General features: G+C 39.8%; 1 protein-coding gene across 1 annotated transcript; it reads right to left on the reverse strand.

The window, feature by feature from the left end:
* Nucleotides 1-10,312: 10,312 nt before the first annotated feature.
* LOC117490727 (forkhead box protein O1-A-like) lies at nucleotides 10,313-27,345 on the reverse strand. Its single transcript, XM_034140524.1, has 4 exons — nucleotides 26,540-27,345; nucleotides 13,754-13,945; nucleotides 12,097-13,253; nucleotides 10,313-11,019 (listed from the first exon to the last, which is right to left on the reverse strand). Exons 1-3 carry the CDS (start codon nucleotides 27,101-27,103, stop codon nucleotides 12,120-12,122), a joined length of 1,890 nt encoding a protein of 629 aa, XP_033996415.1. The 5' UTR covers nucleotides 27,104-27,345; the 3' UTR covers nucleotides 10,313-11,019; nucleotides 12,097-12,119.
* Nucleotides 27,346-27,842: the final 497 nt, after the last annotated feature.

The raw sequence follows: 27,842 nt of genomic DNA on the forward strand, positions 1-27,842 counted from the left end.
GCTCTGGTTTCAGACAGAGGGTGAAAAGAGGTGCTGCAGCACAGGCAGTATGAGAAAAATAAAGAGCTTTTTGAACATTAAAGCATGGAAACATGTCACAGTAGAGACACTACATACACATATGAACCTGAAAATGAGCATTATGGGGCCACTAGGAAGCAAGTTGCTGTATTCGTCAGTGTTTTGGAGGTGTTTCCACTTTTTGTCCTGCAGATGGAGCTCTTGTTTTGCTGTTCTACCATTTGACAGCCTCCTAAAGCACAGGCTATATTCATGGTGTTGAGATCAAACAATTGAGCCCCAAAAAACATCAGGATCCACTAGTCTTTTTGTTCAATGTGCGCTGCAGTTTAAAACCAAGTTTAAATAATATATTAACATTAAAGAAACACGAAAAAAAGATAGGAACAAAAAGCACATCACATACTATTGTATCCCCACTCATACCAACAACAACAACAACCCCCTTTTTACAAACTGACACACACACACACACACACACACACACACACACACACACACACACACACACACACACACACACACACACACACACACAGACAAGCAGAAAACAGTCAATATCTATAAAAGGCCTATTCCTGAAAGACAGTGTGACATTATTCTTGGATACATTTGAGGACAAAGGGAGGATGTCTCTAAAAAAAAGAAGAACTAAAACCTCTGATGTTTTTATCAGAAGACCGGATCTGGTGAGGAAAACTCGTTCTTTGGTTAGTTGCAGCCTCAAGCAGCATCACGTGGTACAGCATTTGTACAAAAGAGAAAGTGTCTTCAACTCACATGCCTCCAGAGTATTCATAAAAAAAATGTAATGTCAGTTTCAAGCACTATTATAATGGTGACCAACTCCAGGCAGTGGTTAATAAATGTCCCACGGTTTTATTAATAATTGAACAATAAGGGAAATATGGACTATGGAGAAGCATTGTAGTTCTTTTTTAATTGTAATAGTTCAACCAACAGTGCATCTGAAGTAATAGAACAAAACGTGTTGAAGGAATTATGGCTTTTTGAGCTGTTCTAAAAACTTTACACCATAACCAAAGAGAGATATGAAAGAATAGCAAAAGCAGCTGCCACACAAGTCACTTCCTGTGATAATAAGCGTAGTGCAGATCAGAAAAACCAGTGGAAATGTGCTTTGTATGGGAATTACAATCTCTCCTAAAACAAAAGAACAAATACTGTGCATGGCTTCCTGTTTTCATAAATAACCTTCGACTACACTTTAACACAGTCAGACCCAGATAATAACCTTAATGATAACCCTGAAATAACCCTAGTTTGCTTGCATGGCATTTCTTCTTTCTGAAATAGATCAGCAACATTTCTTACTAACTTTTTCTATTTGCTTTTGTAGATTTGACAATACATTCATCAAAAGCTGATTTAGATAATGCGACATCTTTATACGAAACATGTAAGAGTTTCTTAATGCAAGTAATCAACTGGGAAAGGTTATTAGTGATATTATTATTTATTATTAATCGTTTATTTGGCAGGGACAATGCACAGTAATGAACACTTAAAACATTAAAATGTGTCAAGCGTAACAGTGCCAGATTTAGTTTGAGCTAATTTCCATCCGCAGTCCCTCACATAAAACATTTAAGAAGTTTACATTTTACAAACATAGCAAAAACAAAATACATGATATGCAAAAGGTGCAAAAGAGACAATCCCGTATCTCAGTTGGGAGGTTATTCCACAATGAGCTGCCTTTAATGGAGTGGACATTTTGTCCAAAAGTGGTCCGTCTACGGTGGACTTCACAGTCTCCTCTGGTTTCTGACCTAGTGCAGCGTCCAGTGTGTTTTTTGTGGATGAATTCCCCTAAGGGGGGGGGGGGGTCCATGTAAACATTTATAAAAAAAAGCACATACTTTTAAAAGACTTAAAATTGTCAAAGGAGTGTTTTTCAAGGATGGTACAGTGGTGGTATGAATAAGGCTTATATCTAAGCATTAATTTATTTTACCCTGTTCACCTGTAGTGTATTGACGTGCACTATACATATCTTTAAAGGCCGATCTCTCAAGATTAGCTTATTTACCTTATTGTTTGCAATACATCTCCACTATATTATATACAAACAGAGCACAACAAGTACGGACATTTGTGTTTGGTGGATTATTTATTTGTTCTAACAATGCTTCTTGGCAATAATTCTTAGACCGTTGGAAAGCCTCTTGTAACACCTTGGGATTACTTTTAGCAATGAAAGGTGCTTTACAAATAAAATGTATTATTATTAAAGCCTGTTAATTTCCCTTTAAATGGTGCCACATTTGTGAGGAACATGCATTTGTGTGATGAGCAGCAGAGCTGAGTATGTGGGTTTCGCCCATGAAAAATGTGCCAAATCTTCTTTTCCAACGCCAAACAGCTTCTTTCTGCTGTTGACTCTTGTTGTTTGGTGGATTGGATGATTGACGTCTGATGAAACAAGACATAATGGCAATTTAACAATTTATTCATTTAAGGGCAGTCATGGCAGGCCTCCTGGCAGCAGGTCCTGAAGTTACCTCGCTAACCCCAAATCCTGCTTCGTAGTACAGGCCTCTGATTTCCTCTGTTTCCTGCTCAACAATCGTGCGATGGGATTTGATTGGCCGCCGCCAGGTTAATATCATCATGAACTAATCTGTATCCTGGCCTCCCTCTGAGAGATACAGAGATGCAGTGCAGGTTTAACGCCGGGTGTGCTTGTGAATATTGTGTTTAATATTAGCAAAGCTCCGATGGCCCAGACCCCCTAATGTCCTGGCTCTGTGCCTGGGCCTCAAAGATAAATTAGCTTCAGGCCACACATACATGGCAGGAATAGTCTCTATCAGCTCTGAGCATTAAACACGCATTTATCTTCCAATGTGTGCAGATCTTAATAGAGTCAATTAGGAGCATCAACCAGGAGTGGGAGCACAGGAGGACACCTTTAAATCACATCTGTGTCACTGTCTTGAGTGTGTTACTCTCTACATTCAGACTCACAAATACATCATTAGTGATAAATGCACGATGAATTACAGATACAGGTTATAACAAACCAACATTAAATGAATGCAAGAGTAGTATTAACTTTCAATTGAATGATACATACATGTATTTATGAATATATATGCATGTTATGTTTAGAAGTGCTTGTTGAATGAGTATGATTCTGGAAAAAAAACACTGGATGAACAGAGGGCAGCAGTAAAGACTTTTCCAAAAGTAAAACAAATACTGCCTACCAGTGAGTAAAAAAATAGGCTATACAGTATTTACATAATTACAAAGTTGCTGTGTTCAAAGAGAAATGTATTAACTGTTGGATTAAGGTTTTAGCTGTTTACTTCATGCTAATACCTGCTACCAGTCTTCATGCTAGGCTTAGCTAATCATCTCTAGTATGCGTCTTTCCATTGACTTTGTGTGTAAATGCCTCAATCTTATTCTGCAAGTCTGTCAAATATGGGTCTAACAATGACTTTAACCGAATATTTTTAAGAACAACAAAAAAACTGTATTTTTAAGAACTAAAACCTTGTTAAAGTGGTCTGATTCCAGTGTCATTACGCTAATAAGAAGGTGCTTAGCTAAGCGCGAAGACTGACAACAGAGGATAACAGCTAGCATGGTGTTGTCCAAAAGTTAAATTAAAAAATAAAGTACGAGCTCGTAAACAAATTGAAATGTATACAGAGTTGCTGTTTTACAGGGACATGTATATACTGTTGGACAAAGCCAGGTTTTGCTGTGTTCTGCATGCTAACTCCTGCTAAGCTAAGCTAATCATCTGCTCTAGTTTGCATCTTTCCATTGACTTTGTGTGCAAATGCCTACAACTTTTTCTGCAAGACAAGTCTCTCATATTTGATCTTGAGTGTACGTTGAGATGGCAGGTGGGTCATATGTATGTCAGAGAGCATGTTTTGTAACCATTGAGGCTGAAAAGACGTGCCCCAGTGTCAAACAAATAAATGACAGCGAGCGTCCCTTTAACCCCACTCAGCCACTCACCTCGCTGCTACTAATACACTTTATTGAGCAGTCAGGCAGCAGAGGTGACCCAGCGGCTCTGGAAACAACAACCACTTAAGGGGTATGGGCTTTGTGATCTGCCTCCATGCTGTTGAATGGCTCTGATTGTGTGATTAATTGTGTGTGAAGCAGGCTGTGTGTGTTAAACAGACTATTAAGGGAAGATGTTGGAGGTATAGAGTGATAGAGGAAGAGAGAAATTAGCCTACATTCTTTTTTTTTACTCAGTGTTGACTAAGAAATTATCTTATATCGACAACGAAAAGTTTATAAAATATCCAATACTAAAGGAATTAACAAAGTCAGAAACACTGCCTCGTATTGTAGCCGCAGGGGTGGAAGAAGTCCCCAGATCTTGTACTTGAGTACAAGTAGAAGTACCAGAGTGTAGGAATACTCTGTTACAAGTAAAAGTCCTGCATTCAAATGTTACTCAATAATATATATGATATGTTTTATAATGATTGATCATTAAAGTGTTATCAAAGCTGGTAAAGGTGCAGCTAGTTTGAATGACTTTGTATACTGCAGGGTAGCTTGTGAATTTACTCCAGGTGGAACTAAAGTCTGATTTAACAATTGATTATATTTCACATCGTTCATCCAAATGTACTAAAGTAAATCTCCTTACGTTCTTCACACCACTGTGTAGCTGTAACATGAACTCATTTCATACAGGAAGCAAACCTGTTATGTCACGTTTGCCACCAACCAAAGTGTGAATAGATGTTGAGATACTGTGATGACCTGCTTCCTGTTCTTTTATTAACATAACATGACAAAAAAACAGCCTTGATCTTTTATTACAGTAGAGAAACAGCATCAGGTGTCCACATGGAAGACGACTACCATCTAAAATCTTATCTGTTTCCTGGAAGTATTACTGCAGTAGTGGGTTGTCATGGGTGTTTGCAATGAATAATCATTTTAGCCAGCAGCTAAGTCTCAAAGATGTTAAGTGAAAACTGGATTTTATTCGAAGCTTTTTGATATATTAAGAAATTACAGATTATTCTGCTCACCTACTCCAGTTTTAGGATTGTACCTTTAACGTCTCGTGATTATTTTCTTTGCCTCAAGGTTTTTCTTTATACAGACTGAAAACTCTATATTTACATGATACAAATATACTTTTTGTCCCCCCCCCCCAGTATGTTCATTACGTTAATGTAACGGAGTAAATGTCACAGTTAGGTTATTAATTGTAGTAATTGATAATAACTGTGACACAGGCAGTGACTGTAAACACCATAACTGACTGCTTCAAGAACTACTCCCATCAGTTTAGTTAACTTACATTAAAGGTAGGGTAGGTAATTCACTTCAGAAACACTTTTTGTTATATTCCATGCATACTCTTAACATCCCGATAGCAATGAATATATTAAATGCTTTGACAATTAATACATAAAAAAATGTCATCTGTGGAAGCCGTGGCGCTGTAAAAAGCACGACCAATCATCTGAGCCGGCCCGGCTAAAATAACTGGATGGCCTACCTGCCTGTCAGCCTTCCATCTGTGCACAAACTTATCTCGTGCCCTCATTGGTCATGTGCACGTTCGTGTGTGTTGGAGGAGGGGCTCTGTAAGGAAGTCTGAAGGAAGGGGCAGATTTTTTTCGGCTTCGTACTTTCAAATTCTAGCGCACTCGAGCTGGTTTCTCCATTCTTACCTACCCTACCTTTAAGTACGAAGCTTTACATGTCTTTTGGGAAGAGTGAGAAACCTTCCGCAATTATCCCTATAGCTGTATGATTCAGTGCATCCAGAAGACGAAAACATCTGCTTTAAAGGCACAATGAGGACTAAATAGAAACCCCAATCTGTTTGAAGTTATGGTTTTAATGTTTATCCACTGCAAAATAATGTATATTTACTGCAACATAGGAGACCCTAAAACCTTCATCCCACAGCCCATTCAATGCCAGTTGGTGAATAAACAGTGTAAGCTGAATGAGCCTCAGTTTGAATGATTGTAAAAGTGCTCCGATAGTGATCAGCGTTTCGTGGAGAAACCAAAGTAGCTTTTAATTTGGGGGCCTGCCCTGGGCCGATAACCTGGGAACTGTTTGTACGCAGTGTGTTGGAGGTACAGCTACAACAACTTGATTCATTCATTTATTGCACTTCCTACGATAAATGCCTAGATGTCCTTTAGGATAACACCCGCATGACTCAATGTTGTGCTTTTATTGCAGAAAGACTTGCACACACACACTTTTCTTACCAGCAGGGGAAGTAAATGATGTTTGCCAATTTAAGGACTCAAATCTGCAGCGTTAATGAGCTGTAGGAGACACTTAGAGAAGGCTGCCGTATCTGCAGTGGTGACTCATAACTGTCTCACTCATCGAAGGAAGGCTTTTAATTTGCAAAAGGGTGTTTGAGGTCAGCTGAATAACAGACAGAGGTGGAATAAGTATTCAGTTCCTATACTGAAGTAAAAGTAGAAATACTCTGTTGTAAGTCTTGCTTTTAAAATGTCCTTACACGGTACTTAAGTAAATGTAATAAGTTATTGACCACCACTAACAATGGACGATCATATTCTAGATATGTTTGTTGTATATGATTCATATTTGACTTGGCTGTATCGTTTGTGTTATAATGTCACATCTGAAAAAGACCCTTGACTCTAAGGGTTGACTGACCTCAGTGACCTGTGTGACCTCTGAGGGTCGGGATGAGAGCATCTGGGCTGCATGTGTGTTTAATGGCGGGTGTCCTTTCTGCACGAACCTCATTCCTCACAGCCAGCATCACGGTTTAAGATGTACTGGAGTAATAATAACCTCAAGTCACGCTAGGTCAAGCTGTTTCTAAAAGTCAGTCTTGGTGATCCCCAAATCCAGTGATCAATGGAGTGAAGACTGAATGTTTGTGGACAGCAGCAAAAGATAACATGAAGTAAATGTGGTAATGGCTTTCATAGTGCAAGATAAAGAGTTGCAGCCTACAAATTACATTAATGCACACAATGTTGAAGGTTGAATATATCTGTTTTTTTTTACATTTTATTCCATTCTATTTCAATGTATATACATATACATTTATTTTACTATATTTTTTCTTATTTTTTTTTAATGTTATTATAGTGTTCTTAAAATAGTTCGCTGTCTGTGTTTTTTAATTTTTGTTTTGTTTTACTTTTATGTATGCACCACGACACCAAGTCAAATTCCTCGTACGTGTCAACCTACCTGGTAATAAACCCGTTTCTGATTCTGATCCTGATTCTGAAACAGTGAGGCTGAAAAAAAGGATCTTAAAGAGGACATATGCAAATGTTCTGGTTCATATTTGTATTTAGTGTCTCTTCTGGGACATGTCTCCATGCTTTAAAGTTCAAAAAGTTCTTTATTTTTCTCATACTGCCTGTGCTGCAGCACCTCTTTTCACCCTCTGTCTGAAACCAGAGCCCAGTCGACTCTGATTGGTTAGCTGGCCGGCTCTGTTGTAATTGGTCAACTTAGAGATGTCCCGCCCCTTAGCCTATCACGTACAATGTGTTGGAGCGTTGTTTGGGAACTTTGGAATTTTAGCCTTTGCAGACCATTGACTTGCACACAAAAAAACACACTACATATGGGAAACCTGGATAGCATAAAGGGGCCTCTTAAAATGTTCCAGGTGTTCATTAAAAACTCTGAAAATAATGTGTTAATTGGCAACAAAGCAGCTGACTGATTAAATTAAACTTTAAAAATACCTTAAATACAGATCGTTTCAATAGCTGCTGTTGTGCTAATATATGCTAACATCCTTAATGTTCTCAAAGACAGAGATTGTTGTCAGCGCACATGGTGATTGGATGCACTGAATAGATGGAAAACAGCATTTTTATAAAATACCTGTGCGTGCTAAAACAGAATTGTGTTCCACTTTCCCTGAAATAAATTGCGCACATGAGTAGGTTTCATAATTTCTTTAATGTCAAAGATTATAAAAATGCATTATACTCTTTTAAAAAACAAAAGATAACTGACTAAAGCACCTAACAAAATCTCTCTTGTTCAAGGTAGCAATTTAACCCATAATATAAATGCTGCCATCACACATTCATTTTGATAAGCGTTAATAATAATTACAAAAGTAGAAGTTTTATTCCATGAAATAAATTAATTCTCTTTAGGGAATCATTTTCCTTGAGTTTTGTCTAAACACATGAATCCACTTTATTTTTTCTTACATTTAATCTTTCAAAATAGTTTTTTTTTACACAAATACACGTCTATGGCACAATACATTTACTAGAAACTAATGGCTATAATCCTCAAGCACAAGAAAATACTAGAAATAAAAAGGCAAACGGTGCGTCACAGGTCCAATCAGCCTTAATCAAATACATACAAAATATGTACAAAAATATGTGAGTCAAAAATGCAATACACTACTCACTGAGGAAAATGTCAGGAGAAATTCTTTCAACACTTCAGAGGTAAAATATTTTGAGGTATGAGTGTTTGTATATTTATTGATATGATCTGGACTGAGATATGTAAACAACCATTTCTAACACAACCATACATATAGTATAATACTCCAGTTTAATCATAAAAAGTCATTTAAACCCTTCATATACAAAAAGGTACTGCTAAAGAAATAATTTGTACAGCATTAAAGGGGACCTATCATGCAAAAAGCACTTTTTGATGTCTTTTATACATAAATATGTGTCCCGGGTGTGTCAGGGAACTCACGCAGCGTCAGAAAATAAAACCCTCTCTCTTTTCCTCCGTACCCAAATCTCTAAAAACGGGGCTACAACGGAGCTGATCCAGATTTGCGTCCGATATGACGTAATATCGGAAATGTAGGCTGGCTTTACACCCACGGCCCTATCAGAAACGTTGCTATCAGAAACAATGCCCGACTGTTTTGGACGTAATATGGTCGTTGTTTACATTAGCATCGCTAACACTCAGAGCTAACCTGTACTGGAGAGCATGTGTGTGAAGAAGCAGGAAATAAAAAGGAACTCACCTTGTGGTATAACCGGCAAGAGAGAAAGCCTTTGAGCTCCATACTGTTTCAGAAATAATCCTTGATAATCCATGATATGGCGTTTCATCACGGCAGTATTTAGTTTAGACAGTAGCTGCCGGGTCCCGCATGAGCTCAGCCCCCTCCTTTTTTATTTGTATCAATTTATTTTTATTTTTAAAGCTTTATACCCAAAATCAGCACTTTTGAAACAGGAAGTGAAATAGAGGGATATGAGGCATGGCTAGAATGGGTGATCTGTTTGGTATTTTGAGCAAAACACTTCATAGACATATTTTTTATATATCTGAGACCTATGCTATTGCCTAAAAATAGCATGATAGGTCCACTTTAAACTGTGAGACAGTGTAGGCACAGATCATTGGCACACTTTCTTTGAAATGTGAGAGTAAGATGGCTTTCGTGCATACAAACTGGGAGGTGAAAAATGATTTATGAGTCAACTAAATGTGATCATCCGTTTCCATCATCAGCCTCTCCGCCTACTGCGTCATGCATTTTCAGGTGAAAATCCCCAAATACTTAGAAAATTGATTTCCAGTTCATCCAAATACAGTTTTGAAAAAAGTTGTTCTGAACTAAAACTGTGGTAGAAGTCTCTAATGTCACAGAGGTTCATGTAGGTTTCTCGTGAAGGCATCATGTCCCTAATCTACTGCTTCTCCCACTGCTTCATGCATTTTAAGTCGGGTGAAAATCTCAAAATTCTCAAAAATGTCCCTTTTTAAAGAATTTCCTTTTTTTCAGTTCATCCAAATTAAGTTTTGGATGAAGTTTTTATTAACTTAAGTGTGTTTAAATGGGCTGTATAAATACAATTTAGATTGAAGATATGATGATTATTATTATTATCTGTAATTTCCTTCTTCAATATATGTTTGATGCAACAAGAGAGAGAAAAAGCATGTCTCATATGCAGTATATACATTTCAACAGCGTATAGGCACACATTTTACTTTACAAGAAAAGCTATAATTGAAATTGAAACTGAAATAAATACCTTAATACACTATATGGATGATTATTGATTTCAGTCGTATACAGACAAGCTTTAAGGACATCTTAAGGCAAGGAGACATGGCTGGTTTTCAATTTGAGTGCAGAAGTTGTCTGTTCATAAACATTGAATCTATGCCGATCGGGACATATTAAGGGTGTGTTGAGTTTGTTTTATTACCTGCTTTATGGTTCTTAAGAGTCTATTCCCCTAAACATATCCTGTTCTCCATACATTTCCTCTGGGTCCTTTTAATTTGCTTTTTTAATATAGTAGATGCGTATCAATATGCAAATGATATATCGTTTTATCTTGCATCGAGTTGAATGAGCTCAATAGGTTTCCACTTGTGTGAGCATAAGGATAGTCTCAATTAGGAAATTCCTGTTATTTATTTATATTTTGCAGGTTTTATGGTCCACTAGAATATAATATCATGATCTCTTTTAAAGATCTGGGAGCAGTTTTTATATCACTCTTGACATTTTAAGCCCTGGACAAAAAAACAACAACTATTTAATGAGTTATATTGGACTGTGGGAATAATCGTTGATAATGTTACCTCATTGAAGATGCCGGACCGACACTACTTTAATTGGGTACTTTCACTGCGTGTTGGCAAATAAAAAACTTCTACCACCAACAGAACAGTGTGCGGTCAAACTAAACGTATAAGTGCATTTAAGTGAGTTGGTAAATCTCTATTTAAATTTTAAGTCCAACCAAATGACTAAGGCTTTTCTTGTTCGGCATTTTAACGCTGTCTTTTGTATATGTAATATATGGTATTGTACATATTTATATAAAAAATAAACCAGCAGAAATAAACAAATATGTGTTTCCAGTTATGAAAGGCTAGTTTGCTAATGCTGGCAGATTTTAAAATAACTTTTTGTTAGGATGGAAAAGGATGGCGGGTGGTCCATTTACAGTTTCCAGCCTCTGAATGAAGGTGAACAGCAACTGAGAAAACCTGTGAGGGGGAATAGAAAATGTTCAGAGATGAAAAACAGTCAAATTGTTTTAAAGGTCACCTATTATGCAAAATCCACTTTTTCATGTCTTTTCTACATCAACATGTGTCCCCTCTGTGTAAAGAGACTCTGAAAGTTTCAGGAAAAAAGATTCTCTCTCTTTTTGTCCTGATCCATTTACACAGGCTGCTGCACCCCCGCTGTCTCACGGAGAGATACCGCAAGTCCTTCCTTCCTGCAGCCGTCAGACTATACAACCAGCACAGCCCCTAGTAGAACCCCCCCCCCCCCCCACACACACACACCACAACACAGACTATAACACCCCTTGCTGTTAAATACCAACCAACTATGTGCTATATGTGTAATATATATATATGCCGTTAAAACTGTGCTATATATACCTGGCTGCTAAATCCTAAGAACTGTTACAGGATGTGCATTTTGAAAATTATGTAACCTTTTTTTTGTTTTTATTATATATATATATATATATATATTGTTTTATTATATCATAACTTAGTACTTTTTAATGCATGTAACATATGTAACATATGTAACATTAAGCTGTCTGTGGCTCTTTTTTCTGCTCTAACTACGTACATTTCCCCTCTGTGGGACTAATAAAGGTATTCTGATTCTGATTCTGATAAAAACCTGTCTGAAAATGAGCTGATCAGATTTTGGCCACTTTATGATGTCATAACGATTTTTTGGCTTGTGTAACCATTAGCCAATCACCAACCAAGGTAAACCCCCCCCCCCCCCCCCACACCTTATCACCTGAATCTCCTCCTAGAGCACCATTGAGTTCTTTTTAACCAAATATCTCTCAGAGGGGCGTGGGGAGGGGCTCCTTATTTCCATCTAAAGTAACAGACAGAGAATCAGCTCTTTTGAAACAGGGCTGAAACAGAGGGGATTATGGGATGCTGCAATGATCTGTTTGGTGTTTCAGCCAAACACTTCAGAGACATGTTTTGTATATATCTGAGACCTATAATATAATATAAAAACAGTATAATAGGGGACCTTTAAATAATTAACTTCCTGCCAGGCGTTTATGTCAGTCTCACCTTTTTGTCCCCCACCATGGCTCCTACCCTGACACCCAGCTGTGTGTGGTGGTCTTCACCCTTTGGGGGAACCCAGCTGAGGGGTCAAAGTTAAAGTCGAGGGCCCCGCCATCCATCAGGGTGTCATGGAGCACCGTCTCCATGTCACATTCAAGCCTCTCAATGGACACGTTGTCCAGGTCGCTGGGCAGCCGCTCCTGGTGATGAAGGTGAGGGTGAACCGAGCCGAGCGCCCTGTAGCCGCTGGTGCTGCCGTAGCCCGTGGAAACAGAGTAAGTGTGTGTGGGGTGTGTGTGAGGCAGCTGCATGAATGTCCTCAGGCTGTTCATTCGATGAGGGGGCCCTGAAGGACTAGTCAGACTAGTCAGGGGGATCATGTTACAGCTATTCAAATCGTGTGAGCTTGGAGGACCCTGTCTATGTATAGCTTGTGGATTTACGTGAGGGTGACTCTGAGGAGGATTCATCATTTTCGCCCCGTTGTGACCCCCCATGTGGCTCTGGCGGCTGTAAGGAGGCAGTTGGCAACCTCCCCTCCCCACCTCCCTATTGGCTTCTGCTTCTGAGGTCAGCAGCTCTTTGAGGAGGCCAGCAGGGCAGATGTACTGGTTCTCATAAGCCCCAAAGCCTGGCTTGGTCTGTGGGAGCGTCTGCATGGGGGCGGGGGGCAGGTTGCTCATCCTGACCTGGCTGTACATGCATTTACGGTAGTCTTTCTGTGGGAGCGGGGTCAAGCCGGGGGAGCTGTAGGGGCCGCTCTGAAGCATGGCAGCATTTGATGAATGTGTGGAGTCAGAAACCAGCTGTGGGGTTTTAGGGGGCAGCAGGTTCAGGTTATCCAGCAGACCCTCCATGACCATCTCTGAGCCGTGTATGGACCCGGCCACCTCGGACAGGCTGGGCAGAGAGGAGGTGATCTTGGTTCCCGACGCTCCGGGGTACATCATGTGGCCCTCGGACTCCCCCAGGTCGTCCGGGTCAGGAGGGAAAGGCGAGTGGCAGCCGCTCAGGGTGCTGGCGTCAGAGCTGGTGCGCGTCCTGAAGGAGCTCCAGGCTTCAAAGTCCTCGTTGCTGTGAGAGTTTGGGCTCCCCAGCCAGTTGGAGTACTGGGAACCAGGGCTGCCGTCCCCCCCCTCAACCCCCTCCTGTAGAGCCATCTAAAGATAGGAAAACATGAACCAGGCTACCATATAATTATTGCTTTACGGTAATTTTAGGTACATTCATTATGTTTTAGTGCCATTTTAAACACATTTTTATGATTAAATCGATTATATCTTGAATTGTGATTACTTTCCACAGGATAATAGTGACTTAGAGCTCATTTTCTAAGAGAGCACATGACTGTATTTTCAAAAAAGTCAAACTATTCTATTAACACAGATTTACCAGAGCTGTGAGAAAAACACATGGCAGTATGTTTTAGTGCCATTTTAAACATATTTGTATTATTATAAGGATTATATCTTGGATTGTGATTACTTTGCTCAGGATAATCGTGACTTAGAGCACATTTTCTAAGAGAGCAGATGACTGTATTTTCAAAGAATCTAACTTCTATTAACAGAGATTAAGCAGAGCTGTGAGAAAAATACACACATACAGAACACACTGATTGTATGAGTGAGTATAGTGTTAATAAAAAGGGGGACTGTACCTTTTTCTTTGTGGCCCTTCCTCGGCTCTTGGCAAACTTACTGTTGTTGTCCATGGAGGTGGCTCTGCGGCGCGGCGACTTCCCGCTCTTACCCCCCTCGGGGTTCAGCATCCACCAGGAGCTTTTGCCCGTCCCCTCGTTCTGTATGCGCACAAAGCGGCTGTGCAGCGACAGGTTGTGTCTGATGGAGTTCTGCGTGGAGAAAAGATTTGAACATTTGTAAACAGAGGAAAGGCGGGAAGACTTAGAATTACTAGTTAGGTTTAAACAAAACAAATTAATCAGTAAGCTAATCTGAGTGTCACAATATTAAGGTAATGTATCCTCATTAGTTTCTGTTGATTTCTGATTCTTTAGATATAAAATGCATTCTAAATAAAAACAAGAGAAAGAAAATAAGATGTTTTTCCCATAGGTGACAACAGAACAAAATCACCTGAGAAAATAAGATATTTTCGGATAAGAAATGTGTCCTCTGCTCATAGATTTTATTTAAAGGAAAACCTTTAATTCAGCATATTCAGGCAGTAGCCTACACACCAACAATGACACACATGAGCACATACTACAGTTCAAAAAAGCAGAAATAAAATCTGAGCTCACAGAAAATGCTCCATTTTAGTTTAATACACACAGTTAAGCTCACACACACTATTTTATGAGCATATAGGTTCACCTGCTGAATAAAAAAAAGAACAAATGAACCAAAGAAAGTGAAAACCATGAAGCAGATTCAGGCAGTAGGCGTATAGATTCACTCTTAAGTATTAGCTTACAGAACAGTACAGCTAACAGAGAAGATATAACATCTGCTTCTTTTAAAACAAATACAACATGCTGTTTTTTAGCTTTTTAGTAACATTGTAATCCTGCTAGTAATTTGTTGGTATACTGATTGAATCCATTACATGTAATCTGTTACTCCCCAAGCCTGGTTGCAAGCTCTCTTTGGACTTTGAGGAAGCTACAATGTGGAGTCTAAACAACAGGATTTCTTTCCAAATGTTATTTTATTATGATAGGCCAAATCTTATGATAAACAACACTGACCCTCTGGTGAGGTGGCACAAGTTATCCCTAATCGCTTCTTACAGGGAATGAGATGAGAAGGTGAATTGCTGCAGAGGAACTATTTGCCATTTCTCATACCGAGTGGAGAAGGAGCTGTTGAGGATGAGTGTGACGTCAAAGCCAGCAGATGAACAGGAAGTATGCATATGTCCATATCCTCCGTCAACAATATTATGTCGACTGAGCCTTTTCCACTCCACACTCTCCAGCAACATTTATAAGTTACTTTGGCTTGAGGAAGCAAGAAAGGGATGTCATGTCATTAATTGTACACTATATAAATATACGGACCATGTCAGAACAGCCAGTGCTTGCTTAAAAAAAGTCCTACATTAGAGTTTGTTAGGGTGGTCATCCTTCTCCCTCCTCACTGTAAACCATAATCATATGTTTCCTGTGATTTACACAATGTTTGATCAGCACATGCTTTTCCCACTCTTCCACCAACAGCAGTTTTTTTGCATTGCTTTGGGGTTTACCCAACTTGCTCCCTTTTTTTTTTTAAAGTGTGGTCACATTTGTCCTTATGCTAACATGTATACACCTAAAGCCTCACTCAGTCCTCTCTCCCTAATGCTATGTTATGAACTCTAAAAAGAACGCAGAGGCGCCTCCTGCGGTAACTCTCTCAGGAAGAAAAACAGCGATGGTTAAGGAACACAGACATGGCCACACAGGACACAGATGCACTATAGACTGCTCTCAATGGACATTAAATGTTGGTCTTGGGTTGGGAGCATTCAGTGCATATCCGAAGATTGAGAAATAAATAAATGTCTAATCATTTTGTTCAAAGTTATAACTATGTCTGCTCCATAGCTTCTCTGAATAACTACTGTCCCACTGGACATTTTACATTCATATTCTATTTAATATTGAATAATCCATTCTTGCACAATAATATCCTGCATTATATTTGTTACTGGAAATTTGTATTTCCACATGTATATGTGTTTAATCTTTTAACTTTTTAATGCTATTTTATTTCTATTTCTGAAATATATTGGACTGTTTATTTCTGTGTCTTAGTTTCTCTTATGTACATTGCCTTGTGTTTTTTTATGCTGCTGCAACGCAAACAATTCTCAATGAAGTACCTATCTATCTATCTATCAATCCATCAATCCATCAATCTATCTATCTATCTATCTATCTATCTATCAATCTATCTCTATCTATATCTCTATCTATCTATCTATCCATCTATCTAGAACCTGAATGACACTTCAAATAATTGTAGGAATAGAACATACTAAGGATATTGTGCGCATTGTTTTGGATGACTGTCCCCATACAAAGGCACTGAACCATGGCAAGCTTCAGCTCAAACTATACATCCACAGTGGCTTTGTGGAGGCAGCGAGCTGCGCATGAATGAGAAATGTTTTACTGAAAAAGAAGACGGGGGGGGAGGTTACAGAGTTCGAGGCGAGGATGGGGAGGGACGTCAGAGTGAGATGTTTTTGCCGGCAGAGCTGAGGTCAATGGGTTCACTCTTCACTGTGTGCTGAACACGAGCTCCCCAGCCTGCGCTCACAAAGACATGCAAACAGGTTGAATGGAGCTCAGTGGATAGTGCGCTGAACTTCGAATCAGGGGGTAGCAAGTTCGAGTCCCACTGCAGTCAGCATGTCGTTGTGTCCCTGGGCAATACACTTCACCCCAAATTGCTCCTGTGGGGATTGCCCAGAGTACTGAATGTATGTAAGTCGCTTTGGATAAAAGCGTCTAACAAGTGAAATGTAATGGAGCAGGAGCAGAGAGAGGAGAAGATTCACAGACATGCTGCTGGCTGTACTTTCTGACTCACCACAACAAACCCCCCCCACCCGGTCTCCTCCCTTCTCTTCCACTGACTTTTAAATAAGGCTTCCTGTGTCGGAGGACATCCTGCACATGCTGAAGAGACGTGAAGGGGAGTTAACGCTCACTCCATGTCCTCACAATGCAATACAAATCTGACTCAGGTTAAGGATAGGACAGAAAGTAGATGATTTTATCGTGGAACGTGATGGAAAAAACTCCCAATTGGTTGAATTTGGTCATTTCTATTTGCAGAATAACTGTGAATATCCTCATATAAGCTGTCTATTATGGTAGACATGTAAAAAATACTGTGTTTTAAACATACAGAAGTAAAGTCATGTATGATTATGTATGTATTAAGAACAGATTCCCTCAATGTTAGTTTATTTTACTTTGTGGATCCATCAGTTATGCGGCCGGGGGCTTACTATTCGTGATTAGTTTAAAAAGGGAAAGGGAAAATCTTTAATTTTGTCTGATTGTTTTTTACTGAAGACGATAAAAAAGGTGTCTGTGTTTCAATAAATATAATTGTTACTCCACAAAATGCAAGATTAAATAAATCCACTGTGCATTATTTGAATTGCAAGATGATTGTCTTCTCATTTTCTGTCTTTGTGCAAAACAATAAGAGAGCAAATATTTTCTGAAATGTCAAACTGTTCCTTTAACATAGTTGTGATTTGACGTGATTTTATCATGACTTCTTCTCCCTTTTACTTGATCTCAATCTGTAACCAGAAGACAGGAAATGAGTCATAAGCAGAGGACGAGAGATCTGAGCGATGTGTTGCACAGCTTCAGTCTGTGAACTAACTTCACTAAAACCAAGACGACATGTCCCGCTCGCAGACAGCTGAGATCACTAGTGATATGCAAATGCTGACTGCCCACAATAGATCATGGGCTGCATGACTGGGCCCTGGGAAGAGGAATTTCTCTACTCTGCCGGGGATAATCCTTGTCTGAGACAGACCTCACCTCAGCCCAAAGAGAACAAAAGACATCCCCTGCCTCACTAATTCAGGAGGTGCCCCATTCACACATCATGCCCCTGAAAGCCTGACCCAAGGTGGCCTATATGCTGCATCGTTGTTAAACTTTTTTATAAAACAATTGTCACGGTCCTCATGTTTTAACCGGCTTTGAAGTTAAATATATGCACCTGTAGCTGCATATGAATGTGGGGCATTAAGAAGTCTGTGTGCTCCTCATTGACCTTTCACGGCTACTAGGGGAGTTCCCAGGCACAGATTACAGACTGCAAGTGACGTAAAGGATCTATTAAGTACGTTGAGCAGTGATCAAACACAAGCTTGTAGAAGAAATATCTCATTAGAAAATATTTTAATATGATGCTGTTTGCGTCTTGCTTTGTGTTTGTGGGTAGTCATGTCAATTGACTTTTGTGTGCTTAAAATGTAAGCTTTGTAGCTACCGAACATCTTTTTCCATTCTTGATATTGCCTTTAATAATTCTAATATGCTAAGAATTCATCTATTAGCTTATATGTCTCTGTGAAAGAATTAAACTGACACAAACTGTCTCTACACTGAAGAATGAGAGTTTTAACATCGCTCTGTTTCTAGGTCAGTGGGTGCAAGGATGCCTGACATGGGAAAGGTCTTATTGCTTCTGACTAAATCTATTTACAGTTTGCCCTCAGGAATGCAACATGTTGAACAATGTAAATCTTCAGCAGAAAGCAGTTGTCTCTTTGCAGTCCAAGTCTAACTGCTCTATGGTAGATTTTTTGCGAATTATCCAACAGTTTACAACTCTTCAAATGCACTCAATGATCTCAAAATCATCTGTGTTCAATATTTGTATGTGACAAACTGCTGCTGCATGAAGCGACTCCTCCTACTGGACTTCAAAACAATCAACACAGCTGCTGTTTCTTGTGTAGTGAAGCATGAGGTCGCAGTAACCGTCACAGGGTGAGTAAACAAACAAGGCCCAGTTGCAGGGACAGGTGCAGCCACACAGTGAAAGTGGCCTCACGTGCAACTGATCCAAACGTTTTACATATAGATCCAGAAGCAACCACAGACTGGAGAGAGGATCCCCACAGGAGAACCACTGGGGAGACCATCTGCTACTCATATCTGTAACTCCGCTTTAAATCAATGAGGCGTGATACTTAGCGAGTGACGAAAATAATGGAGGGAAAAAGAGAGTCACTTTAAATATGCAGACATGTCTTGGTCTATAAGTTTAGCAATAAAACCATGTAAAACTCAGAGGTTAAGCTGCCGCCAAAACGATCCACGGTCTCGTATTACAAGTAGCATAATGTTAGCAGACTCGTATGGCTGTGTTGCTGACATTAGGCTATTGTAGCATTTTGCTAACGTTTTCTATATTTATGCTACTGCTACGCTAAGTTTCAGCATGTCACCAGATAATTCTTTTTGGTTTTATCCCATAATAGAAAACACCAAGTTAATTGAAATGTTCAGAAATAAGCAAACGTATTCAGTAATATCAGTTACTTAAAGTTAGCTAATATTAGCTCATTTTAGCAACCATTAGCCATTGGTAATAATACCAAACCACGTGAGGTTGTGGCAGTTTTGTAAGAGTAAGAATATGTCTTCTGTAAAGTCTCACTTGAATCAGTACCCTCCCAGATTGTATCCATCTTGCTTTAAGCTAATGTTGCATAATGTTTATATTTTCTAATCAAGCTTCATGGCTTGCTAGTTGGAATATTTGTCCAAAAATCACATTAAGAGTAAAATAAGGAAGCGTGCTAATCTCTTAGGCAGACTATTATTCTTGACCAGTTTGTTGGCCAGTGCCTTAAGACATTGTGTAGTTCAGAATGTCCTTACAAATATTGTCTTTCTATTACTTATGTGGTTAAATGCAACAACAAAAAAATCATGTATAAAATAAGGATAAAGCTTGTTGTTAGTGTGTCTTATTGGGACACATTACATCTCTTGACATACTTACTTAGATTGTAAAATTATTAAAATGTCTAATGTCTAATAATTGCAAAAATGATTCTGCTAAAAGATAATACTGCAGCCATATTTTGTATTCCTGTCTAATTCAAATGCAAGACACAAAGACAGCAATGTATTCAGCTGCTAAATGAAAAAAGGGGAAACCATCTTATTTTTAAATAGCAAATGTCTTGTTGATCTTGTGAGACAAGTGTTCACACTGTTTGACTTAACACACTGCTTCTTTATCTTGCACTTTATGAAGGCTCTTGCTGGGTGCAAAAATACCATTGAAGATGTCTGACAGTAAATCAGAGCTGTTATCTTTAATATCTGTTGTCACTTTACTATATCACCACAGAGCAGAACGATATGCAGGGTGAATAAGAGAATTAGAGTGCACAGAACTTGCAGAGATTAGAGTAAAAGGACAAGCCACTTCCTGAGTGTCTTCCTGTGCACCCCTCCCCCCTTTCTCATCTGACCCAGGAAGATGAAAATGAGTGTGGGCCCTGAGTTTAGTGTTACAGGGCAGTAAAAAAAAAAGCAGAGCGCTGTAGAAGAAGAGCCCTTGAGCTCAGTGTGCAGACCACGTCGCCTCTTCGTGGCTCCCGGCACAATACAGGTTACTTCATTAACACTGAGCATCAAACCGAGTGACCTACTTCTGCAATGGCTTCAAAGTGGGGCTATGAAAAGGAATGGGGAGCTTTGTGTTGGGAGCTCAGGCTTGAATATACAACCAGGAGGAAAATGAGCACTTTAAAACATCCTCACTTGATGTGCAACTGATAAAAAGAAAACTTAATATTAAGAAAAACTAAGCCGATTACAAACTTGATCTATAAGCTTCGACAGCCTAATCTTGAGATTCTTTGCACACTTTAAAGGGTAAAAAGGCCAACTGTTTTTGTACAGGCTTGGACACTAATCTCAATTGCTTCCGATTCCTTTCCTTTGTCTTCACACAATATTTCTCCACTTGCCTCTGCACCCATGTCCATTATATTTTTGCATAATGGATTTGAGGCCAGATTCTTTTTGTGAACATAATATAGAGGGGGGGATTATTATTGTGTGGGACTGAAGGACAATGCAGAAAGCCACATGCCGTAGATTCCACAGACTCACACATGTGTAGACAGCAGAATGTACACAGGCATCGGCCCACAGAAAGCCAGTCAGCTGACGGCTCCCCTCCCTCCCTGAAGCTATACGCGCTCCTCATTGAAAAGCCCCTGCCCCAAGCCTCCTTTTCTTCATGGGGTTACTTGAAGCTTTCAGTGGGCCTCTTAAGTTAAGGGCAGGCCTCCCTTTTTTAACCAAGACAAATAGCTGACTTTTTCTTTGCCTCTTTTAGTGGCCTCTTTTCAGGTCCGTGTCCTCAAACCGAGTTCACAAACCCTCAGTAGAACCCCTGATTTGTTTAAAAGTTGCCCATAAAGAAGCAAACAATTGTAATTAAACAATAGAAGTTATTTTGTTTATAAATGTTAGCAGCTCTGCAATTCTTTACTTATACTGTTGCCATTGATGACAACGTTTAATAGTATAGTGTCTATGTTCAACATCTTACAGTGAATTACCAATATCATTTGCTACAGTATTAGGAAACTTAACAATATACTGTATGTCATAACTTTGCAAGTATTTAGTCATTATATCAGTGTTTGACAAACTAACAACTTTGATGTGAAATCACCTAGAATTCACACCGACCAGCAACCAAAAGGAGTGTCCCAAAATTCATGGCAATCCAATGGTTGGCGAGTCTTTAAACTTATAACCACAGAAAACAGATCTCACAGTGAAAAAAGGCATGGGATCAACAAAGTCACTCATCCACAGGGCAACATTAATTTGTAAAATTGTGTGGCAAACCATACAGTGGTTGAATCAAAATGTTTGTCAGGATTAAGCTGATAGAACAACACTGCTATCCCGAGAGCCTCACCACATTTTACCTGTGGTTATCTGAATAAACGTCACTTTCTGGTCTGATTTATTAATAATGTATATCCTTTATTTACATTTTAGTTACTTTTCATTGGCCATTAATAATCGCAAAACTTAATTTGGATGAAAGTCAGAGTATAGGTCAATTATATCTAACTTCCATCAGCTGTCATTTGAACTGGGAGATTTTGTTCCAATGGAGTGAGTTTGTTTCACTTAGCAGCTCAGCTTATCTTGAATAAATAGTGTTAGTGTTGTCTGTGACTTGTTCTAGTCATACGCAGACATCAGGCGCCAGATTTGTAGTGTAGGGGCCCTTTGGACATCTGCGTTGAATAATGTACTTAAATAAAACCACTTCACACAGTGAGTACAAACACAACTGCAGGCGGTCACAGAACTGTGTATTTATCTGTTGCATAGATACATGTAAATACCTAAATGGACTACAATCCAATGGAGAGTTTCAGAGATGAAGTATTTTTGAAATCACTCTGGCTCCCTGGTCAAAAGGTCAATTTCTACTGGATTTCGGATTATTGTTTATTGTTTCAAACAGAAGTTTATGATACTTACATATTTTGTTGAGCAAGATAAACCACGTTTACACAATGTTTATGATTTGGAAAGGGTTTGTGCAATCACCAGGCCAAAAAAAACGGCTACAAACAAACTACACTTCAGCCACATGACTTCAACGTCAACACCATTAAGCTAAGGCAGACTAGTGTTTGGCCTAATGACGTTTAATGTCCACAACAACATCTGCAGTCTCATTAAAGAGGCCCTATTATGCTTTTTGGGGTTTTCTCTCTCCTATAGAGTGTTATACAGGTTTGTTGTGCATGTAGGTCTGCAATGGCTAAAGGAAAAAGTTCTCCGACACATTCTCCCCCCTGCCTGAAACGCCTCCTTTGGACCCCTTTGTTTACTTCTGCAACATAGTGATATCACTATGTAACACTCATGCTTCTATTGGCAACATTGTACACATTGTACGTGATGTACTAAAGGGCGGGACATCTCTAAGCGGTTGACCAATCACAACAGAGCCGGCTAGCTAACTAATCAGAGCAGACTGGGCTCTGGTTTCAGACAGAGGGTGAAAAGAGGTGCTGCAGCACAGGCAGTATGAGAAAAATAAAGAGCTTTTTGAACATTAAAGCATGGAGACATGTCACAGTTGAATCACAAAATACAAATATGAACGTGAAAATGAGCAGAATAGGGACACTTAAGCAGACGTCTTTTGTTAAGACACAAAAAAACGTACAAATTGGGTATTTACTAACATACTTGATGTTGTAGAACCAAATGTTAAAGTATCTTAAGCTTGTGTTAACCCCCCTTGGTTCAGTCATTTAACAATACTAACAAAAAAACATCAATATCTTTAAATCAAGGAACCCAGAACTGCAAAAATGCGAACTGATATCCGGATTTTAGGACTCTGCTTCAGCACGATATGGCCTTTACGCACTTCATGACCTTTGAAAAGTGCTGTTAAAAAACGGTCTTAGATGTTTGCGAATGAACACCTCAGTTCTTCTGCGCCAGGTTAACTACTCAGCAGTGCTGCTTCCTGTTCCGTTATTTAAGGTCACAGTTCGCTGAGAAAAACAGTGGCATTACCAGTAAGATGGTAAAGTACCCTTGCATGTTGCACACTGCCACTCTTTAGACCCACCAACACCCCATGGGAACCAGTCCTCCCAGTTGGCAGGGGCCCTCTCTTGTGGTAGAGGCGTCATGATCACCGCAATATTTTTGGAGGGAAACAAAACATTATTTCCATGACATGAGGGAGACAGGAAGCTACAGTATAGCTGCAGCAGCGTTGCCCTCGCCCTGCCCTCCACCCACCTTCAGTTATTTAGGTGGAGCTGTATAATCACTGAGGTTCAAACTCAACGCCCTCCACCCACCATGAGGTCTCTGGCTTATCTCTATCTTACATTACAATCATGTATGCGGATAGTAAAGTCAATACATGATGATACAAAAGATCATAACAACCAGGTCGATGATTTCTTTTAGCATATGGCGGGGAATGGAATAAAATGACTTTACATAGAATTAGACACAAACATGATTTATCGATGTCTGGCCTCTCCTGTCGGGTCCTCCTCTTTTTCCAGCCCTGACCCTCGTGTTTTGCAGGGCGGGGATGTTAACACATGGCACTGTTTTCCATCCACTCTGCAGGAAATGCATCATAGTTCATTGTGGGGGGGACTGTCGTGTTTTCTGAACAGGAAAGTGTAAAAATAACTATCAGCCGGTGGTTCCGAAGCCCAACGAAGCATGCCAACATTCAGGAATGCAGAGGTTGTTTTAATATAAACAGCTTTGTGCTATTGTCAAAGAGGGATTTGCTGCTTTATTGAATGGCACACGATGCAAAGAGTGGCTACAGCAAAAAAGACTGTTATGTAGAGTTAAATGCTAAAGTATTAATAAAATGATTTCTATTTCAGATATCCAATTTGTGTCCAAACTTAAGTAGCAGTAGAGTGGAGTACAGCGGAGGATTAGAGCAAGCTGTCTGCTGAGGTAGTTTGAATGTCTGGTTGGATTGAATTGATTGCTGAAGCTATTGTTAGTTGTGTCGATATATATTCGCATATTTAAATATCTTGGTGCATAAAGGTGCAGTTGGCCCTTTGAAAAGTGTAACTCTCAGTGCTCAATTCGAACAAACACCTCCAACAGAAGGCTTGAGAGAGGGCAGAGGAGGAAGTGACAGGATAAAGAGCAGCAATCCCTTTCTCCAAGCTGCAGCATCCGCTGAGGAAACTCTAGAAGACAGGGACACAAAGATATGAGCGCACAGCTCAGGAATGGAGGATGTTTGACGTTGTTCCCAGCATTCCCTTCTCCTAAGCCCCTTCCCCTCCGACACACTCCCCAACACTGATTGAGCTGTTTGTGTCGCCTCCTGTTATTGTCAGGGGGAGAGCCCTGAAACAGTTGACTCCATGCTGCTCCCCTGGCCAAAACCCCATTGCACTCCCACCAGCAACTGCACCGACTGTACATGTAGCCAATAACGAACCGCAGAGAGATGAAGAAAAGAAGGAAAAGGAGGCTAACCAGAGCCATAAGTCAGAAGCTGTGATCAAGTTCTCACAAAGGGCTGTTGAACAATTGAAACTATAATTGATTGAGGTTCACAAAGGCATTTCCTGACATAACTTCAAATGTACGTCTCGTGAGAATGCAAGGGTTACAGGAAGGGCTACAAATCTGAAATCAGAAATTATTTTAGAGTGTGCTTGTTTCATTAACGTTTACTTCACTTTTTCTGTCCTCAGTTACTTTCTATCCATCATGGCTGAGTAACTTCCTTACCCCGGCGAGACGTTATTAAGACCCAGATTAGCATGTTTGCACAGGCATTAGGCTCCTGCTTTTCCCTGCTAGATATTTCCAGGGCCAGAAAGCACAGCTTTGTAAAATTCCAGGACTGTACCAAATTTTCCATGACTGTGGAAATGCTGCATAGTCCATGAGTCAGTATGTTTTGTGCTTGTAATGGATAGATTGTTCCCACACAGAGAGAACTATTCTGGATGTTTGGGATGTTTACAGCAAGATTTACTGGCTGCTTCAGAGCTTTATGTTTCCTCACTGACACAGCAGAGAGGCGTGTGCTATAGCTGACAGAGGAAACCACTCCAACACTTCAAAGGTTACTAACAAGCCAAAGTGCAGAAGCCAAACTCAAGAGCAACCACTGAGCAGTTTTTAAATTATAGACAAAGAAACAAGTATTGTTTTTCATGTATTCATTAGTTTTAGATTAAAATAGATGCATGGCTCAGAGTACTGAGGATATACAGTGTGGCAGTAGAAATGGGTATAAACACTACCCCCCGAAGTATAGAAATGTAATACACTAAATATAGACAGTTTATAGACACTAAGAAAGAATAAATATGATGACACTATTGACTGTTTTTGAAACCTGTGTTAATAAATATGAGTAAGCTAAGATACTTCCAATGAATGATCACCTAAAGCACTGAATGGCAAACAAGTATTGGCTTGACATAAAAGTACAGAGCATGAAATGCACATGCAAAGTAATAAAAGTGCTCTGTCTGGTTCATCATCATGACAGACTGACCACATTACATTGAGTGAGGTCACACCAGGTATTTTCGCTGCTTTGGGAAACAGTTGCTGTGACAACACTGACTGGCGAGTAGGAAAAAACAGGTACAAAACACATGGACTTCAGCCATCATTCATTTTTGTTATTTACTGTTGTCTGCGACATTTCAGAATGCTTTCTTAAATTCCCTATAATGGAGAATATTGAACAGAATATTATAGAAACCTGTTTCTAACTGCTCCAACACTTTCCCCTTCAACAACCATCATTTACATATCTGTATTGTCTTCACACTGAGCATTGTACATTCATATTTGATTTTGAAATGCAATTTTTTGCACACTTAATGTTAATGCATGTATTCGAGTCTACAGATTTATATCTTTCACTGTCATTATGAATTTTACTTTTGTTTTGTTTTATTTTCTTATTTTGATTTGTTTATATCTAGTGTTTATGTTTGTTTATTTACTACCCTTTTTCATCTTCATATTATGTTCAATGCCTTGTTTACAGTACTGCTGCTGTGACGAAAACATTCCCAAATTGGGATCAATAAAGTAAATCTTATCTTAGCCAACTTCTGTTGAGTGTTAGCTAGAGTTAAGTTACTGCAGAATAAACTAATCTACATGCTATTTAATTTTAAATAGCATGTATTTAAAGAAAGTAAAATCATTTTTGAAAAACTGCATCAGAAAGTTTGCCAAAGTGTTCAGCAACTTAAGTATTTTTGGAAAGTATTGTGCAGGTGTGCTGCTAAGTTACAGCATTGAATGACACGTGTGTTAATGTTATGTTTATACTTTTGGTTTGGCGTTAAATGGTTACATCTCAACCATGAACGCACCTCAGCTTCTTCCCCTTAAACACTCACTCACCTTCCAGCCCGCGGAGCTGTTGCTGTCTCCCTTATCCTTGAAGTAAGGCACGTTCTTCACCATCCAGTCGTAAATCTGAGACAGAGTCAGCCTCTTCTCAGGTGAGCTGTCTATGGCTTTGGTGATCAGGTCGGCGTACGACATGTTCCCCCAGGCGTTGCGGCGGGACGAGCTGCTTTTCCTCGGTCCGGAGGTGCTGCTGCCAGGAGGAGCGACGCCCGGAGAGGGGACCTGCTGAGCGGGCATCTGAGGACCGGGGAGCGGCGGCTGCTGCTGGAGGGGATGGAGGTGGTGCTGCTGCTGTGGAGGGACACAATTCCCCTCTCGACACTGAAAGTCACTCTGCTCCGCATACTCTTCATAGTCCTCCTCTAACAAGCCGAGGCTGCTGATGAAGTCGGTGTTTCCTCCGGGCTCCTGCTGCACTGAGGGGGCCGGGGAGGAGGTGTTGGAGCCGGCCGGGTCGCTGAGCTCCGGGCGGGGAAGCGGCCAGGTGCAGGACCGCGGCCGGGAGAGAGGCTCGAATTCCGGGTCTATTTCGACCGGCTGCGGTACCTCAGCCATGCCTGTGTCAAAAACTCACTGTCACAGACACTCGCATACAAAAATAAGTAATGGGGGGGAAGAAATCAACAGGTAAAAGTGGTTTTGCGTCCACACCATAGACTGTATATATAAAGGTCCACACACACACCAGACAAGACAAGAGGTTTGCAATTTAAAAGTTGGATAAATGTTTGGTTCAAAGTCTTCACTGAAGTCACACCATCCTGCACCGACTGGTCTCTACTCTCAACTGTCAGTGACAGTGAGTGTGATGCTGCCTTCAAAGACCACACACAGGCTCCGTCATCCTGCTCATACAACTTGAAGGTGCGTTCAAATGCTCTAGTGGCAAGTAGAACCCGTGTTAAATAAATGCACAATGGTTTTTTTACAAGGGGAAGTTGAGCTTGAATAATTTCCTAAAGAAATTATGAATTAGACCACATTATACTCTTCGTGGTTTTTTAGAGTAATGAGGAGCTGTAGACCACAAACACTCATGATGTCCTGCAAATATACACACAAATAAAGTCTTTATCCTAAGTTAAAGAAATAGTTCTGCCTAAAAATCAAAACTATATATTTTTCTTTTCACACGTTTTTTTCAATCTAGATTGCTTTGGTTTGAGTTGCTGTGTGAAAGACAATACTTTAAAATGATATGCATTTGTTCCCTTTGAGCACCACAAGCCAAGTTCCATGTAGTTTTGTTATATTCAGCATACATCTTCTCTACAGCCAAGTCACACCAAAACAT

Source organism: Trematomus bernacchii, unplaced genomic scaffold, assembly GCF_902827165.1.
Source record: "Trematomus bernacchii unplaced genomic scaffold, fTreBer1.1, whole genome shotgun sequence".
Taxonomy (NCBI): Eukaryota; Metazoa; Chordata; class Actinopteri; order Perciformes; family Nototheniidae; genus Trematomus; species Trematomus bernacchii.